At 48.6% G+C, this 16,083-nt stretch overlaps 1 protein-coding gene across 13 annotated transcripts in view; it reads right to left on the reverse strand.

The window, feature by feature from the left end:
- The window catches only part of CCDC61 (coiled-coil domain containing 61), a 32,759-nt gene that overhangs the window by 3,064 nt on the left and 13,612 nt on the right, over window positions 1–16,083 (reverse strand). For 6 of the 13 annotated variants that reach the window (XM_081515605.1, XM_081515609.1, XM_081515600.1 and 3 more), the window contains 6 exons: window positions 7,270–7,428; window positions 6,936–7,018; window positions 3,971–4,128; window positions 3,233–3,394; window positions 224–434; window positions 52–134 (listed from right to left, as the gene is read on the reverse strand). In XM_081515605.1, coding sequence (XP_081371731.1) covers window positions 52–134; window positions 224–434; window positions 3,233–3,394; window positions 3,971–4,128; window positions 6,936–7,018; window positions 7,270–7,417 — 845 coding nt within the window. In that variant the 5' untranslated portion in view covers window positions 7,418–7,428. Of the gene's footprint in view, window positions 1–51; window positions 135–223; window positions 435–3,232; window positions 3,395–3,970; window positions 4,129–6,935; window positions 7,019–7,269; window positions 7,429–11,309; window positions 11,493–13,408; window positions 13,485–15,512; window positions 15,567–16,083 lie in introns of those variants that run through there. The other 7 variants (XM_081515608.1, XM_081515603.1, XM_081515597.1 and 4 more) reach the window with 4 other exon arrangements.

Here is a 16,083-nt window from a genome sequence, read left to right on the forward strand (position 1 = left end):
CCCGCAGGCGGCTCCGCAGCGCCGAGGCCCCGCCCCGGGCGCGCCCCTCACCCCCTTTTGTACTGGGCCAGCTCGGTGTTCAGCGCCTTCAGCCGCGCACTCAGGCTCCGCTCCGACGCCTTCACCTCTTCGAGCTGCCGGGAGGGAAGAAGGGCGAGGAGGTCCAGACTGAAGCCAAAGTCGGGCCCTGACGGCCGCCCCGCCGGCCGCCCCGCCCCCTCACCTCCTTGGCCAGGCGGCGGCAATCCTGGCTTCGGCAGCCAGACCCGCGGTGCCCGAGGCCGCGCTCCTGCCGCAGCTCCAGCTCCAGGCCGCGCACGAGCCCGCGCAGCGACTCGACCTCCTGGCGCGCCGCCCGCCCGGCCAGCGCCTCCTCCCGCGACCTGCCCAGCTGGGCCTCCAGCTCGCGCTTCTCAGACGACAAGCGCGACACCCTGGGAGGAGGAGGTGGAAGGCGAATGCCGGGGCCGGGTGAGGGACACGGTCCCATACTCTGCCCTCCTCCACCCAGGTGGGCACGCACCGCTTTTTGATCGGTAATTAGAGAAATGCAAATAAAAACCACCAAGAGATGCTGGGTTGACAGGAACTTTTTAAGACAGGGATCTAGCTCTCAACATCCACACTCACCAGTCCCAACATCAACTGACACTAGGCAGATACACAGCACCACGGAGGAAGGCGTCCCAGAAACCTGAATCTGATTAGCCTATCGGTTTAACAACCACTTCACAGGAAATACAGGGGACTATACGAATCACAGTGATAAAATCAACAAGATCCCTGGTGGTTCAGTGGTTAAGACTTTGCCCGTGCTTCCACTGCAGAGGGGAAGGGGTTCAATACCTGGTTGGGGAACTAAGATCCCACAAGCCATGTGGCAAAAAAAAAGAAAAGAAAACCCAGAATGTGGGAAACTGTATAAATAATCTGGCTTCTTCCACAAAGAAGCAGCATGAAAAAAGGAGGTAAAGGGGGCTGTAATAAATTAAGAGACTTAAGAAACACATCAACAAACTGCAATGTGGGGCCATATCTGAATACTTATTCACACAAGCAAATTACAAAAAGACATTTGTACATCCTGGGTATCAGGTGACACATTAAGGTATTTTTGTTAGTTTTGTTGCATGTCATAACAGCGCTTACATTTGTTTGCTTTTATCAAAAATAACCTTATATGTTAAAAGATACATATTGAAATGTTTACAGAGGAGATCCAATATCTGGGATTTGCTTCTCAGAGGAGAGAAAAGGGTGTAGATCAAATAAGATGGGCACAATGTGTTAGATAGCCATTGAAGCTGGGGCACAAGTACCTGTGTGTTATACTACTACTTCTGTGCATGCTTGGAATTTTTCCTAATTAAACGTTTTTTAAAAATCTGTGGCTCCCCTACACTCTCCAAGGAGCTTCTTCATTTGGTCCCTTCCAGCTGACTTTCCCCCTCCCCTCCTCTCCTCCCACATGCTCTTTGCAAATGCAGTTCCCTCCTCCTGAACCATCTCTCCTCCTTCTCCTGGCAGGAATGACTCCACTCATCCTCCAAACATCAAGTCCCCAGTGAAGCGTGCCTGGCCCCCCAGCCCAGCCAGGGGTGAGATCAGGTCCCTCTAGTCTCTGCCCCCCCGCCCCCCCGGCTCTCTGTACACTTCCTTCCCAGCACCAATCACTGATTAGCGTGATTATTTGTTTTCTATCTGTATCCTTCCTCCAGCTCTCTGGTCTAGCCCAGTGTCGGGATCTGGGTTTTGTGGCCAGGCTGACTGTACTCAACTTTATTCCAGCTCCTACAAGCTGTGTGACCTGGGGCAGTTTCACTTCACATCTCTATGAAGTTGGATTATAATAATAACACCTACTGATAAGGTTGTAGGACTCTATAAAGAGTGCTTAGACCGTGTCCAGCACTGAGTGATGGCTCAATAAACATCAAGTAGGGCCGGGAAGTGTGCATGGCACACCGTAGGGACTCATTAAATGCTGGATGAGTGAATGAATGAATCTTGGCGTCTTTCCAAACTCCCTAAATTCAAGTTCGGAAGAGGGAGGTAAGAATTGTCTGCCTATGGCTCTCCGGGCAGAGGGCGCCGTCTTGTGGCCATCCTGGGAAACACATGCACGCACACCAGGAAGAATCATAGGGTTCTCCAGCCCAAAGAGCTCCCACCGCTGAAAGGGGAGAGGTCTGGTGCTGAGCGCTCAGTCCTGCCAGCATTGCACAGTGGCTGAGGAAGGAAAAGGGGCTTGAGCTGATTGCTTGGATTCTAGGTTGAGCCTGGGCATATTACATCACTGTGTATGGGGCAAATTCTCTAACCTCTCTGGGCCTGTTTTCCTCTTCTATAAAATGATAGTAGTGCCTACTTTGGGAGGATTAAACGAATTAAATCATACGGCACTGAACAGAGTCCCTGGCACACAGTTAAATGCTCAACAAACATTAGATACTGGTATTATTATTAATACTAAAAATAGTATTAGCCCTCCCCAATGTGTAGGACCCCCACCAGATGGAGACCTAGTCCCAAGCATACAGCAGGCACTCAGTAAATATGCTAGGAGCCTTTGCTTTCCTCACTTCACTCTTTCAGTCCCCTTGTTCTCAAAACATTCCCACCTAGCACAGGGCCTTTGCACATGCTGTTCCCTTTGCCTAGAACACTTTTCCCCACCCCCAAAACCTACCAGGTTCCTGTTACAGCCTCTCAAAGCAGAGGCTCCTTTCCTGTCTCACCCCATCTCTATTTGCAATATACTCAGGTGGGTATGTGATCAACGTCTCTGCCCCCTGGGCTGGCACTACACCATGGGCAGGGAAAGGTCAGCACAAAAGAGACACTCGGTGAAAGTGGATTCAACTGAACAGAGCCCCGCCTACACCCTGTCTTTGCACCTGCCTTGCCCTTTGCCTGAACACCCCTCCCTCACCAGGCAAGGTCAGGTCTCCCTCGGCACTCCCTCATCTGTGGTGTATCTTCTCTGACTGCAGACACTGTCTCCCCCACTGGACTGGGAGCCCCAGGAGGACAGCACCAGGACTGTCTCAGTCATTGCTGTGTCCCCAGCACCATTAACACATGGCGGGCACAAAGGAGGGGCTCAGAATAAATATTTGGGGAATGAGGGAGGGCCATCTTTCCAACACTGCTAAGCACTGGGTCCTGCGGTGCATGATGGGATGTGCCCCCTCCCCCAGCCCCAGCTGCCCACCCCACCCCCAAGACTCACTGCTCCCGCAGGTGCCAGATCTCAGTTTCCCGGCCGTCCCGAGTGTCCTGGCCATCCAGCCCTTGAAGGCGGCTCAGCTCCTCCTTTAGTGAACGAATGATGCCCTGCAGGACCACAGGGTCCGGCTTGCCCTGGTACGGGAGGGGCAGCGGGTAGTGAATCCTGAGAAGGATTAGAACCATGGCATCTCAGAGGCCAAGAATCCACCTGGGGAAGGGCAGGTGACCATTTCTGGCCAAACACTATTACATGAAACTGGCTGAGAGTCTTCTGGGAACACTTTTGTTTTCCTGATGAAAATAGTAGATACAATTAACAAGCACAGTTCTGTTCCATTTCCTTCTGCTTTGATACAGATGCAATGTCTGGAGGTCCGGCAGCTATTTTGTGACCAGGAAGGGACAAGGATGAGGTCAAAAAGCCAATATATCAAAGATGATAAAAGAAAAACAAAAAGAGAAGGAGCCTGAGTCCCTAATGAAGCTGTTGAGTAGCAGCCACCTACCTAGACATCTTGTTATGTGATAAAACTATTGTTTAAGGCCCTGGTAATGGTTATCCTGATACTTGCAGCTAAACACAATACTAAATGACATAAACCTCAACACTGAAGATGCCAAAGGCAAGGCTTAAGCAATATCCCCACCTTGCCTTGGGTACCAGGGGTTCCTAAGTCCTAGCCACATCCTCTTCCACCTGACCACCAGCTACCAGCCTGGTGGGTACCTTTGTACCCACCTGTCAAACTCCACAGAGTAGATGAGGATCAGGTAGCGCTTGGAGTTGAGCTGGGCAGACTTCGAGGCCAAGGGGCCTGGGCGGCCCCCCATCTTTCGGTTCCGCAGGGACTCCAGATCTGTGTAGGTCAGCAGGTCAAGGGTGACTGACTCACTGCTCTGTTGGAGAGAATGGAGGAGTTACCAAAAAACTCAACATGGCCACACCCAGAGCACACAACCCACACACCCGGGCCATGCCCTGATCATTCGCTGGGCTAGCTGGGCTTGCCTACCCTGAGGCTGTGGGTCAAGATGGCCCTGTGGCGCAAGACATCATCAGAGGGACAAACTGGAAAGAACCTCAACTCTCAGCCACAGGAGACAGCTTAGTGCTGTGATTTCCAAGTGTTGTCTGCATGCCCCTGGGGGTCCCTGAGACCCTTTTAGGGGAGTACATGCAGTCAAAACAACTTGTAGAATAATACTAAGATGTCATCTGCCTTTTCTTGCTGTGCTGACATGTGCACTGATGGTACAAAAGTCATGGTGGGTAAAACTGCTGGTGCCCATTAGCAGAATTCAAGCCAGGGGCATCGAATGTACTAGCAACTGTTGTATATTCCACTGCTGCCATACAGTCTCCACAGGGGGAGGGGAGGCAGGGAGAAACACACAAAGAAATAGGTAAATAAAAACAGAAAATGAAACCTAGGAACGTCCCTGATGAACCTGTAAAACTTATTAATTTTTTTGAATCTTGACCCTTGAGTACACAAATGTTTACTACTGTGTGTGACAAAACAGGAAGTCCACATTTGGCTGCATATCAAAGTATGACACTTTCTAAGAAAAGCACTTGTGGGACTGAATTTGGAGCTAGATTAGCCACTTTTTCATGGAACACTATTTTTACTTGAAAAGGTACTGACAGACAAAACTATGGTTATTTAGCCTTTGATGTCTGGCGAGCATTTTCTCAAAAATCAACAAAGTGAGCCTGTCACTTGAAGAAAAACAGCTAACAGTATTTGATGGCAATGATAAAATTCAACCTTTAAAGTGAAAATTCAAATTTTAGAAAACTTGCGCCTGCCACTGAGGGCTTGACAGCTTCTCAATGTTGAAAGATCTTCCTGGCCAGATCAGTGAGGATATTAACAAATGTGACTTCCTGATACTGTATAATGAAATGTGTCAACCTCTGAAAGATCTGCACAATTCCATGAAGCAATATTTCTCAAATGACCAACGCGTGATGTTACAAGTGATATTACAAACCCATGATGTTACAAAATAGGAAAAAAGATACTTGCGAAGTACAAGATACGCCAACAGATTTTAATATGACAGAATAGGAAAAATTCATCTATATGGTCTCAGATTCCACATTGTAAGAAACCTTTCAGAAACTACCACATATCCAATTTTAATGTGTGAGCAGAATTATCTGAAAAAACTACTAAAGGACTCCCTTTGCCAGCTACATATCCTCCCGGGAAGGATTTTTTTTTTCTGCATGTATGTCAACCAGGACACATCACAACAGACTGAAGAAGCACATGAGAACCTAGCAGTTATCTATTAAGCCAGACATTAAAGAGATTTGCGATGATGTTTTTTAAAAATACTACATTTCTTTCTAAATAATTTTGGTTTTGAGACTACTGTTTGTAAAAATATTATAGGTCAATAACAGGTTTGTTATTGTTATTTTTAAATGAGTTCATAAATATCTTTATACTTTTCTCGGTTTTAATTTATAACATGGCAAACAAATCCTGCTAGATGAAACAGGCATAAACAAAAGTTTTTGGTATCCTCGGTAATTTTTAAGCATATAAAAGGGTCCTGAGCCCAGAAAGTTTGAGAACCTCTGGGTTAAATAAATCATGATGCATGGGTTCACTTGAATGCTAAGCAACCACTAACAAGGATGACAAACTCAAAAGTTACAATAATAATAAAAACAGACAACACCTGTTTAGTGCTTATTGTGAGTCAGGCACTATTCTAAGCTTTTAACATATAATTCATTTAACCTGCATAACACTATGAAAAGGGGACTATCATCCCCACATTACGGACAGGGAAACTAAGACATGGAGGGGAAGTAATTGGCCCCGGGCACCCAAGTAGTAAGTGGTAGTGATGAGTCTGACTTTAGCATCCATAATCTTGGCCATTATGCTATACTGCCTACAGACACCAAAATGTTAACAGTCTAAGGTGGGGGAAAGAAAGAGAATTAAGACTCTTACTTTCTAAGTCACACACATTAATATCATCACAATTTTATGAGTGTAATTTTATCTGTAATCAGAGAAATAACGCAGTTCACAGATTTCAAATGATGTCTGAATAGTATCTAAGTTCCAGCCTGCTTCTTTTTTCCTATTAATACTTTCAACTACTCGACATATAGTTTTTTTCAACTGTCTGTCTAGTGGGAGCACTAGAACTTCAGGTTTGTGAGGGCAGATTTTGTCTCTTTTGTTCAGGGTTGTATTCCCAATGCCTGGCACACAACAGATTCCCAGTAGATGAAACGATTAGCTACATCCACTGATACGACTAAATTTTTATGAAATACTGTTGGATCTTTTTAAAAGGTTACAGAATACCTTGGGAAATTTATCAACTCTGTAAAATTAGATATCTGCAAATATACACACCACACACGTTCACAAGTGAATAGAGAAATGGAGAGATGGCTGGAGTGATTTTCATCAAAATACTAACAAAATGTTACCAGGAGTGAGCATGAGGAATGCAGTGATTTTTACTTTCTTCTTTACATTTCTCTGTGACTTGAATTTTCTCCATGAGAATCACTGTCATAATTACAATGAGAATAAGCCATGTACATTTGGGAAAGAAGAAAAGACAGCCCCATTTCGTCAATGAAAGAGAAGTAGAAGGTCTTGCATACATCAGACGGGCATGGGGCCCAGAGGACAGAAACCTCCCCCAACCCTGGCCCCTACCTGTGTGAGGGCCGACTCCAGCATGTTACAGAAGATGCTGAACTGTTTGAAGTTCCCTGTCTTGTGAGTCAAATCTTCGATGACTAGGTAGAGAGAAAAGTCCTTCCTGAGGTCTGACCACTTGTCCAGCCCAAGGGCAATGCACCCAAGCTTTTCACCTTTCTCCAACACCAGTGCCTCTGGCCCGAGGGATGAGTCCTACACACCCTCCCCACCTTAGGGAGCTCTGGTCAGGTAGAAGGGACAGGTGGGCAGGATCCACACTGGCCTCATCTTCTAGGAGACGCTGCCTCCAGGAAAGGACAGGCGAGCCCACCCAGGCAGGCACACTCACAGTTGGCATCGAACTCGCCCCGCCACTGGTCGGCCGTCATCCGGTCTTCCACCTCCAGCTCTAGCACCTGCCCAGACACCATCACCCGCACGGCATGCTCCACACCTCGGAAGACGTAGTCTACCTGCAGGCTAGCTGGCTGGTCCATGGCCAGTGTCGCTGGAGAGGCGGATGAGACAGAGACCCAGAGGGGCTGAGAGCCAGGCTCAGGAGCTGGAAGGCCAGAATCCTGGCCCCACCAGGCACCACCTTAGGAAAGAAACACTGCCTCTCTGTGCTTCAGTTTCCTCATCTGGAAAATGGGTACAGAAGCAGCACCTACCTCATAGAACTGTCACGAGGATTAAATTGAACAATACACATAAAAGCACTTGGAACTGTGTTCTGTACGTTATTATGCTTAATATATGCTGATTAATAGAATATATGATTTTCAATAAGAGAATCATGATTAACACTATTAATTATTAATTTAACAAATAAATTAATTATTAATTTATTAATCCTTATATGCATTATATATTACTTATTCATTTATTCAAACATTTGTGAAGAAAAGTCAAGCTGGAAAGAGAGATAGAGCATTGAGATCGGGCTGGACAGGGATTTTAAATAGGGGGTCAAGGGCAGGCCTTCATGGAGGTGACATTTGGGCAGAGAACTGAAGGAGGTCAGGGAACAAACCATGTGGCTACCCCTAAGGAGAGCGGCCCAAGTCAAGAGAAGAGCCAGTGCATGGCTAACAGATTCTCCATGAGACACTTGAAGCATTTATACTGAATTAATAATTGATCTTCTTCATTAGTCCATTGCAAGTACAAGTACTTTCTCTTAGCCAACAAAACTACTACTCACTGTTAGTGCTACGAGGAGCTGGAGGAGGGAGTCAGGCCTCCACCCTCAGCCTGAGTTCTAGGGAGTCATTCAGACTGCCAGCCCTGGGCTGCCTGGGTTCATAACCAGCTTCGGCTCTGGCCACGTACATGGGCAAGAAACTTAACCTCTCCCGGAGCCAGATTCCTTATCTTTAAAGCTCATGCCCTGCCATACAGAGTGGTGTAAGTCAGAAAGAGAAAAACAAATATCGTATATTAATGCATACATATGGCATCTAGAAAAATGCTATATGTACGGATTTGGAACCATTTGGTACAGAATGGAACCTACCTGCAGGGCAGGAATAGAGACAAGATGTAGGAAATGGTCTTAAGGACACAGGCAGGGGGAAGCAGAGAGTAGGACAAACTGAGAGAGTAGCACTGACATATACACACTCTAACTCGTAAAATAGATAGAGCACGGGGAGCTCAGCTTGGTGCTCTGTGACGACCTAGAAGGATGGGGTGGAGGGTAGGTGGGAGGAAGCTCAAGATAAGGGGGATATATGTACATTTATAGCTGATTCATACCATACAGCAGAAACTAACACAACATTGTAACGCAATTGTACTCCAGTTTAAAAATGAAAAAATAAAGCACGTGCTATCCTGGGTGCTGAGGATATGATGAGAAACCAGATTCTATCCCTACCCTCAAGAGGGTGGCAATGGTTAGAGACATAAAAATGTCAAGAAGAGGAGAAAGAGGATGCTAGGGGGTGGGAGTTGCTCTTTTAGCTAAGGTGACCAAGGAAGGGTCACCCCCTCCCCACTGAGCAGAGGCCTGGAGGGAAGAGGGGAGACAGGTGAATATCAGGGGAATAGGCTCCAAGTAGAGGGAACAGCCAGGTAAAGGCTCCAAGGTGGGATGTTCCTAGTTTGTCCTGAAAACAGCAAGGAGGTCAGCATGAGGGAGGGAGAGGGAAAAGTGAGGAGATCAGAAATGTAACGGGCCAGATGATGTTCCTGCAGCCCTTTGTAAGCCCATAGGAGGATAACTGCATTCATTTCCTTGGATTGGCGTAAAGATTAAATGAATTAATCACGTAAAAATCCTCAGCAAAATTGAGCCATGCATGACACACTAAGCATTCAATATGTATCGGCATCATCATCACCTTTTTTTTAAATTGAAATGTAATTGATGGACATTATGTTAGTTTCAGGTGTACTACACAGTGACTTGACATCTGCACACATGATGGAATGATCACCACAATAAGTCTAGGAACCATCTATCCCCATAAAAAGTTACTTCAATATCACTGACCATATTATGTGGCTTGCTTTATAACTGGAGGTTTGTACCTCCTAATCCTCTTCATCTATTTCATCCCCACACCTGTCATTATTCTTCTTATTACTACTTTGTTGTTTCTGAGCTTGAAAGGGACTAGAAAGACAAGGCAAGCCCATTCTCTCCCCAGTGTACAGATGGGGAAACTGTGGCTCTGTGAGAAAAAGAGCTCCACAGGTGCTCCAAAGACAGAGCCACCAACAGCTGCCCCCCATTCAGATCACAGGGACCCCTCCTGTGCTTAACTTCCTTCTCTTTAGTCTCTTTAGTCCTCACACTTTCCCCAGTTTAGTCCTTCCTGAAGTCTGTTATTAGAAAATTTAATATTCTGAGAAAAAGATGAGCCCTGGGAATTCGCTACTGGTCCAGTGGTTAAGACTCCTTGCTTTCACTGCAGAGGGTCTGGGTTCAATCCCTGGTTGGGGAACTAAGATCCCGCAAGCCACACACAGTGCAGCCAAAAAATAAATAAATAAAATTAAGTGCCACTATTTAAAAAAAGAAAGAGCCCTGAATCTCTAGGTCAGTGATTTTTAATCTTTTTAGAGTCCTAGAGCCTTTGCAAATCTAATGAGATCTCTGAAGTCTCCCCAGATAAATGAATAGATCCAAAATCTTTGCCAAGTAATTTCAGGGCCTCTCAGAATATCACTCCTGAGGCCCATCCACAGATCCCCTTTCTCAAAGGCACAAGGACAATTGCCTGAGCGCCAGACATCTTGAGAGGCTTCTCTGACCCTAGGTCCAGGCTCTTAACTTTATTTGGGGAAGGCGTCTCTGGTGCTTTGGAGGCGCTGATGAAATCTGGAGACCACTTTCCCTCGGAAAATTCACCCTCTCACAACTGTACTTTCATTCTCTGAAGTTTCAGAAATGGGTGTTAATAATTCCTGACCTACTGGCAAACAAACAGCTACACATTTCAAAGTGGCCCTCATTCCCTGGCCCTCAATACGGGTGCCAGGCAGCGCTGGCCCCGCCCCAGCGGGTGTTCTAAACTCCGCCCACCCACTCTGCCCCTCCCACGCCGCAAGCCAATCAGTGGCCGCGCCGTCCGGGTTACCAAGGAGTCAAAGACAGCTGCGGAACACCTGACGAACTACGCAGCCTAACCGCCCCTAATTCAACATCCTACTCGTGGTACCTGATCCAGGAGACAGGAGGAAGAGGGCCTGCCCCACCCTATCTTGGCTGCTAACCCGGCCCCGCCCTCCTCCTTACCCACTCCTGCACATAAGTCCCCCATTCATAGCCCTTCGGTTGATAACTGGGACTTTCTCATCCACCCGTCCTGATGACAAACTCGCCCACCTCAGTCCCCAGATACTAAGCCCCTGAATATTTTGCCCTAATTCAACCCTCTCCTTACACCTGCCTTCCTCACCTGCACAAACTTTACCCGCTCCCCTCCCTCCATTCCCTCTTCTAGACAGAATAACCTCCACACTCGCTAGTCAGTTCGACTCTCCCCTCCTGACCCCAGCTCCCCAACACTCATTCCCTATATTCTGGCCACTACCCCCTCTCCCAGTCCCCCATGTTCTATTGGGGCTCCCCCTACATTCTACTTGAATTTTGTCCCCCCTACGCTATTCCGCCTGGATTCTGTCCGCTTATCGGCCCAAGGTACTACTCCACACACACCCTATTTTTCAGCCTGTATTCCATAACCCTCGTATTTCATCTGGATTCCGTCCCCTCTCAAATTCTATGTAAACTCCCTCTCTCTCCCGCCCCCCACATTTTCCATTTCTCTTCCCTTGATCACCACGCCCAGAATCTGCTCTGCGATCCTCCAGACCCTGAGCCCCTCCTCCCTCCTTCACGCCCGAGCCCCACCCCCACTGCCATCCCTGTCCTTCTACCTGCATCCTTGCTCTGTGACTCCAAGCAGTGAGTGCTCTGTGACCGTCGACCAGTGGCCCATCCTGGTTGCTGGTTTTGTTCCAGTACCAAGTCTCTCCTAGTTCCTCTCCGCCTCAGCTTCCTGACACTTTCCCCCTCCCCAACCCAGCCGGGATGCCTTGCCTTTGAGGCGCCGCCCCCCCCACCCCCGTCAACCCGTGACGTCAGAACTTCCACTTCGTGCACTAAGTGTGGACTCTCCAGCGCCCCACTCTGGTCCACACACCTAACCCCATTTCTCTGGCCTCATGACATCATGGTTTCAGTGCACGAGTGCCCACACACACACACACACACATTTTCCAACTCTCAGCCCTCTCATCTTGCACTAAAGTGACCCACCTGTGCATTTTCAATGTTACATTACCACCCCAGCTCCTCTTCCCAAACTGTGCTCCCTGGATATTTCAGATTTCATAGCCATCACCCCAGGACCGACCAGAGCTGACAATCCTCTACGCTGGGCTCCCCCAAAACAAATCCACATCACCACCTCCCACACCAGACATGGGTAAATCCCCACCCCTGGCAGTCCCCACCCCTGATAGTTGTTTCTTCACTATCTGCCACCCCCAAATAGTCCAGCCAGTCATGACCTAGTGCACACATGCATGCACATGTGCACGCGTCGCATGCGCACACACACACACGGCCTGGCCTAAGTAACTCCTCCTAGCCCCACTCCAAGCTCATGGCCCCTGCCCCCCACCACCACATGGGTGAATTAGGGCTGAACAGATCCCCCTCTCCCTTAGCCCTGCACTCCAAAATACAGACCAAAGCCTTCCACATTATCCCTTTGGAATGTATAGGCCCCAAAACCCTTTAAGACACCCCACCATCCAGACCTCCATAGTGCACACTGAAGCCCATCACCACCCCCTGGGTTATCAGACTCTCCCCTCCACTACCATCCCTCAAATGCTTTTTGCCTTAGATAAGCACCATGCCCACTTAACAACCAATGATTCACCCTTAGTTCCACTCTCTGGTAGGTACTGTAACCATTCCCCATTTTACGGAAGATGAAACTGAGACTTGCCTGGAATCCTGCAGTGAGGGACTGGCACATTCACCCTCTACTCATTCCTCAGCGGCCCTTCCCTGACTACCTTCCAGTTCCTCCCCTAACCCACTGCTCCTTTCCCTCCCAGAACAAATCCAAATGGGGCCTCACACCTTAAGCCAGTACACGATGTAAGTTGGGGACTCCAGGCTTCAGATCCTAACCCACAGTATGACCCCAGGCAAGGCATTTAGTCTCTCCCAACCTCTCCCCTGGAGAAGGCAATGGCACCCCACTCCAATACTCTTGCCTGGAAAATCCCATGGACACAGGAGCCTGTTAGGCTACAGTCCATGGGGTCGCTAAGAGTCGGACATGACTGAGCGACTTCACTTTCACTTTTCCCTTTCATGCACTGGAGAAGGAAATGGCAACCCACTCCAGTATTCTTGCCTGGAGAATCCCAGGGACAGCAGAGCCTGGTGGGCTGCCGTCTATGGGGTCGCACAGAGTTGGACACGACTGAAGCGACTTAGCAGCAGCAGTAACAGCAACCTCTCCCCATTGGTAAAGCAGGGATAATAAGAACTCCCGCCTCACACAGGATTATTGTGGGAACTGAATTAGTCAGTACATATAAGGTGCTTCAAATAGTGCCTGGCACTCGATCAGCTGTCACCATCTGTGCAACTAGCTGATGATAAGTTGGCAAGCCAGAGGCCCATGAGGGCACAGCCATTTTGATCATTCTTGTATCTTCAGCTCCCCGGGCCTGGCACAGATCAGCAGCTGCTTGTGAATTCATGCTCAATACCAGGAGACAGGGTTCAAGGCACTGGAGATACAGGCAAGGTCTTCTCCTCTTAGTGCTCTCCTCTGTCTTCTTCCAGGTCTCAGCTCCAGTGTCCCCTCCTGCAGGAAGCCCTCCCTGACTCCCAAGCTGGGTAAAAGACTGCCTCAATCACTTCAGGGTTCCCAACATTGGCCAGCACCAGGCCAACTACAAAAGGGGAGTTGAATGATGAAGAGTTCCACCCCGAGCTCTGAACTGACCTGTTTCTCAAAGTAAGGGCTGCAGACCTTCAGCTTCAACACGGGAGTTGGTGACAAGGCAGCAAGCATCCTGGGCCTGGTCCCAAAGCTAGAGGCAGAATCTCTAGAGGCGGGCCCAGGAATCTGCATTTCCCACAAGCTTCCCCAGCACAAACTAGAGCTGAGATCTTCTGCCCCTGGCCACCACATTCTGCCCAGTTTATGACCCCATCTAGACCCCAACACACAACCCAACACCCTCCCAAAGCTTAACGATCCTGTCCTATATCACAGGGAGACCTCTCAAGAAATGTAACGGTGAAACAGTACAAGTAACACCTTTAAGCACTATGTGCGTTTCCAGTGGCTGAGTTCTAGATCCACTTGGAGCCTACACTCTAGTGAGGGACGTCGAAGTAGCCCAGTGGATATAAACAAACACTAATCTACGTCAGGTAGTGGTGAGTGTTATGAAGAAAAACAAAGCCAGAGGGTGACAGGAGCTATTTTGGTTTGGGTTGTCAGTGAGGGCCTGTCTGTGGAGCTGACATTTGAACAGAGATCTGAAGGAGATGCCAAGGAGGCATCTGGGGGAATTCAATGCAGACAGAGGGGACAACAAGTACGTACGTTTCCCAACTGGAGATTTTATTGCTATGTTTAAGGGACTGCAAGGGGGTTGGGGCAACTGAAGCAGGATGAACAAGTGGGATTAGTGGGATTTGAGAGCATGGAGGAGGGGGAGCTGGATCAGGTGGGGCCTCATAGGTTTGGCAAACACTTTTACTGCATGAGATGGGAGCCATGGGAGGGTTACAAACAGGCGAGCAACATGATCTGACTTTTGAACTAACTTGACCATGGGGTCAAGGGTAGAGGCAGGGAAGTCAGTGAGAAGGCCACTGCAACAGACCAGGTAAGAACAGGTGATAGCTTAGGCCAGAATGTAGCAACGGAGGTGGTGAGATATGACTAGATTCTGGATGTGGTTTTTTTTTTTTTAAGCTATGCCGTGCGACATGTGGGATTTTAGTTTCCCAACCAGGGATCGAACCCACACCCACTACTTTGGAAGCGCAGAGTCTTAACACTGAACCACCAGGGAAGTCCCATGTGTTCTCAAGGTTGATCGATGAGATTTACTGACTGACGGACAGTACGTGGGTGAGAGAACAGGAAGGAGTGAAGGCTGACTCCAAGGTTTCTGTCCTGAGCACCTGGAAGGATGGAACTGTCATCAACTAGGTTTGAAGGCTGAAGGTGAAAACTCCAAGTTTAGTCTGGGACACGTTTTTGAAGTCTGTGTGTCAGCTGGACTTCCAAGTAGAGAAGAGCCAGCCACCGCACATATGAGCCTTGAGTTCAGGGTAGAAACTCCAAATGGAAATATACACACCTATAAACATCATTACATAAAGAGTATATGAAACCAAAAGACTGGGTGAGGCCACCAGGTGAATGGTATAGCCAGAGAAGAGAGAAGGTCATTCTACCGGTGATGAAGCTGAGGCAGAGAGGGTTAAACAACTCACCCAGTGGCAGGGCCAACGTTCAAACTCAAGCAAACCAATGCCAGAGCCCATACTCTTAACCACCCGTGGCGTTACTAATAAGTCTGAGTTAATTCACATGCAACATTTGGTAGGTGCCTGGCACACACTTAGCCCTCAGTAAACGTTACATGTATCACAAGTCGTCAAAACACACCCTCACCCCTGGAGTCTTCACTCATTCCCTCCCACAAGATTGTTCTTCACCTGCCCTGCATCCAAATCAAAGCTTGTTAACTGATGGCAGGGACCTCCACCACTCCACATTACGCTGTAATAACCCTGTCTTAAAACCTCCCATTAAATTGCAAGTCTGTCCTACAAGGGCATTTCTACGTCTCGCCATCTGCTGTCTCCTACTTTACACACTTTCCCCTTTCAAAAGCCTCATGCTAAACAGAAAACAACCCCCGACTCACATACTATCCTCTGCCTCACACCCTCTCACGAAAGCGCCTACCCGTGTTAAAGGCAACCCCTCCCGATTCTCCCACTACCAGGTCAGATGCCTGCTCAGCCCATTCTCCCCCAAGAGCACTCCCTCCCCCCCAGGATCGCTGCCCTGACCCGCGCACCCGCAGGCCTCGCCGTCTCTCACCTCCACGGGCTCCCCTTCTCGCGAGCGGTTCAACTGCCGAAGCTCCAGCCCCGCCCCAGGATCCGGCCTTCTCGCTGCTGATTGGTTCTGGCTTACTCGCAGCCAAGTTTCCATTAGTCAAAACAGACGCCCGTCACTTCAGCCCCCTCCAGAGCTTGCAATTGGTCAACTCGGAAGAGAAGTTCCGAAATGGGTCGGGTCGTCAGTCTCCTCTCCAATCACTATTGGCTGGAAACTACTGCCAATCATAGAAAGAAGGTTGTTCCTCGGAGAGGGAGGGAATCCCGGAAGTAGCTCTTTGACTCCGCCCACAACCCCTGAGGCAGAGAAGGCCACGCCTACAAGAAGAGGCAGTCGGGGGCGGGGCGGCGGGGAAAGTGTCCGATGCGCATGCGCAGAGGGAGGTCTTCGCCGCGGGTTAAGATGTTACGGAAATGTTCTTAGCGTGAAGACTGGTTGAGATTTATCGTCGGTCAGTGTGTTCCAAGCCTGCACTTAGCAGTTTGCAGGCCTTGGCTTATTTAAAGTTAGCAAAAACCCTGCACTAT

The sequence above is a fragment of the Giraffa tippelskirchi genome, chromosome 7, assembly GCF_054371585.1.
Source record: "Giraffa tippelskirchi isolate mGirTip1 chromosome 7, T2T-mGirTip1v1.2.pri, whole genome shotgun sequence".
Taxonomy (NCBI): Eukaryota; Metazoa; Chordata; class Mammalia; order Artiodactyla; family Giraffidae; genus Giraffa; species Giraffa tippelskirchi.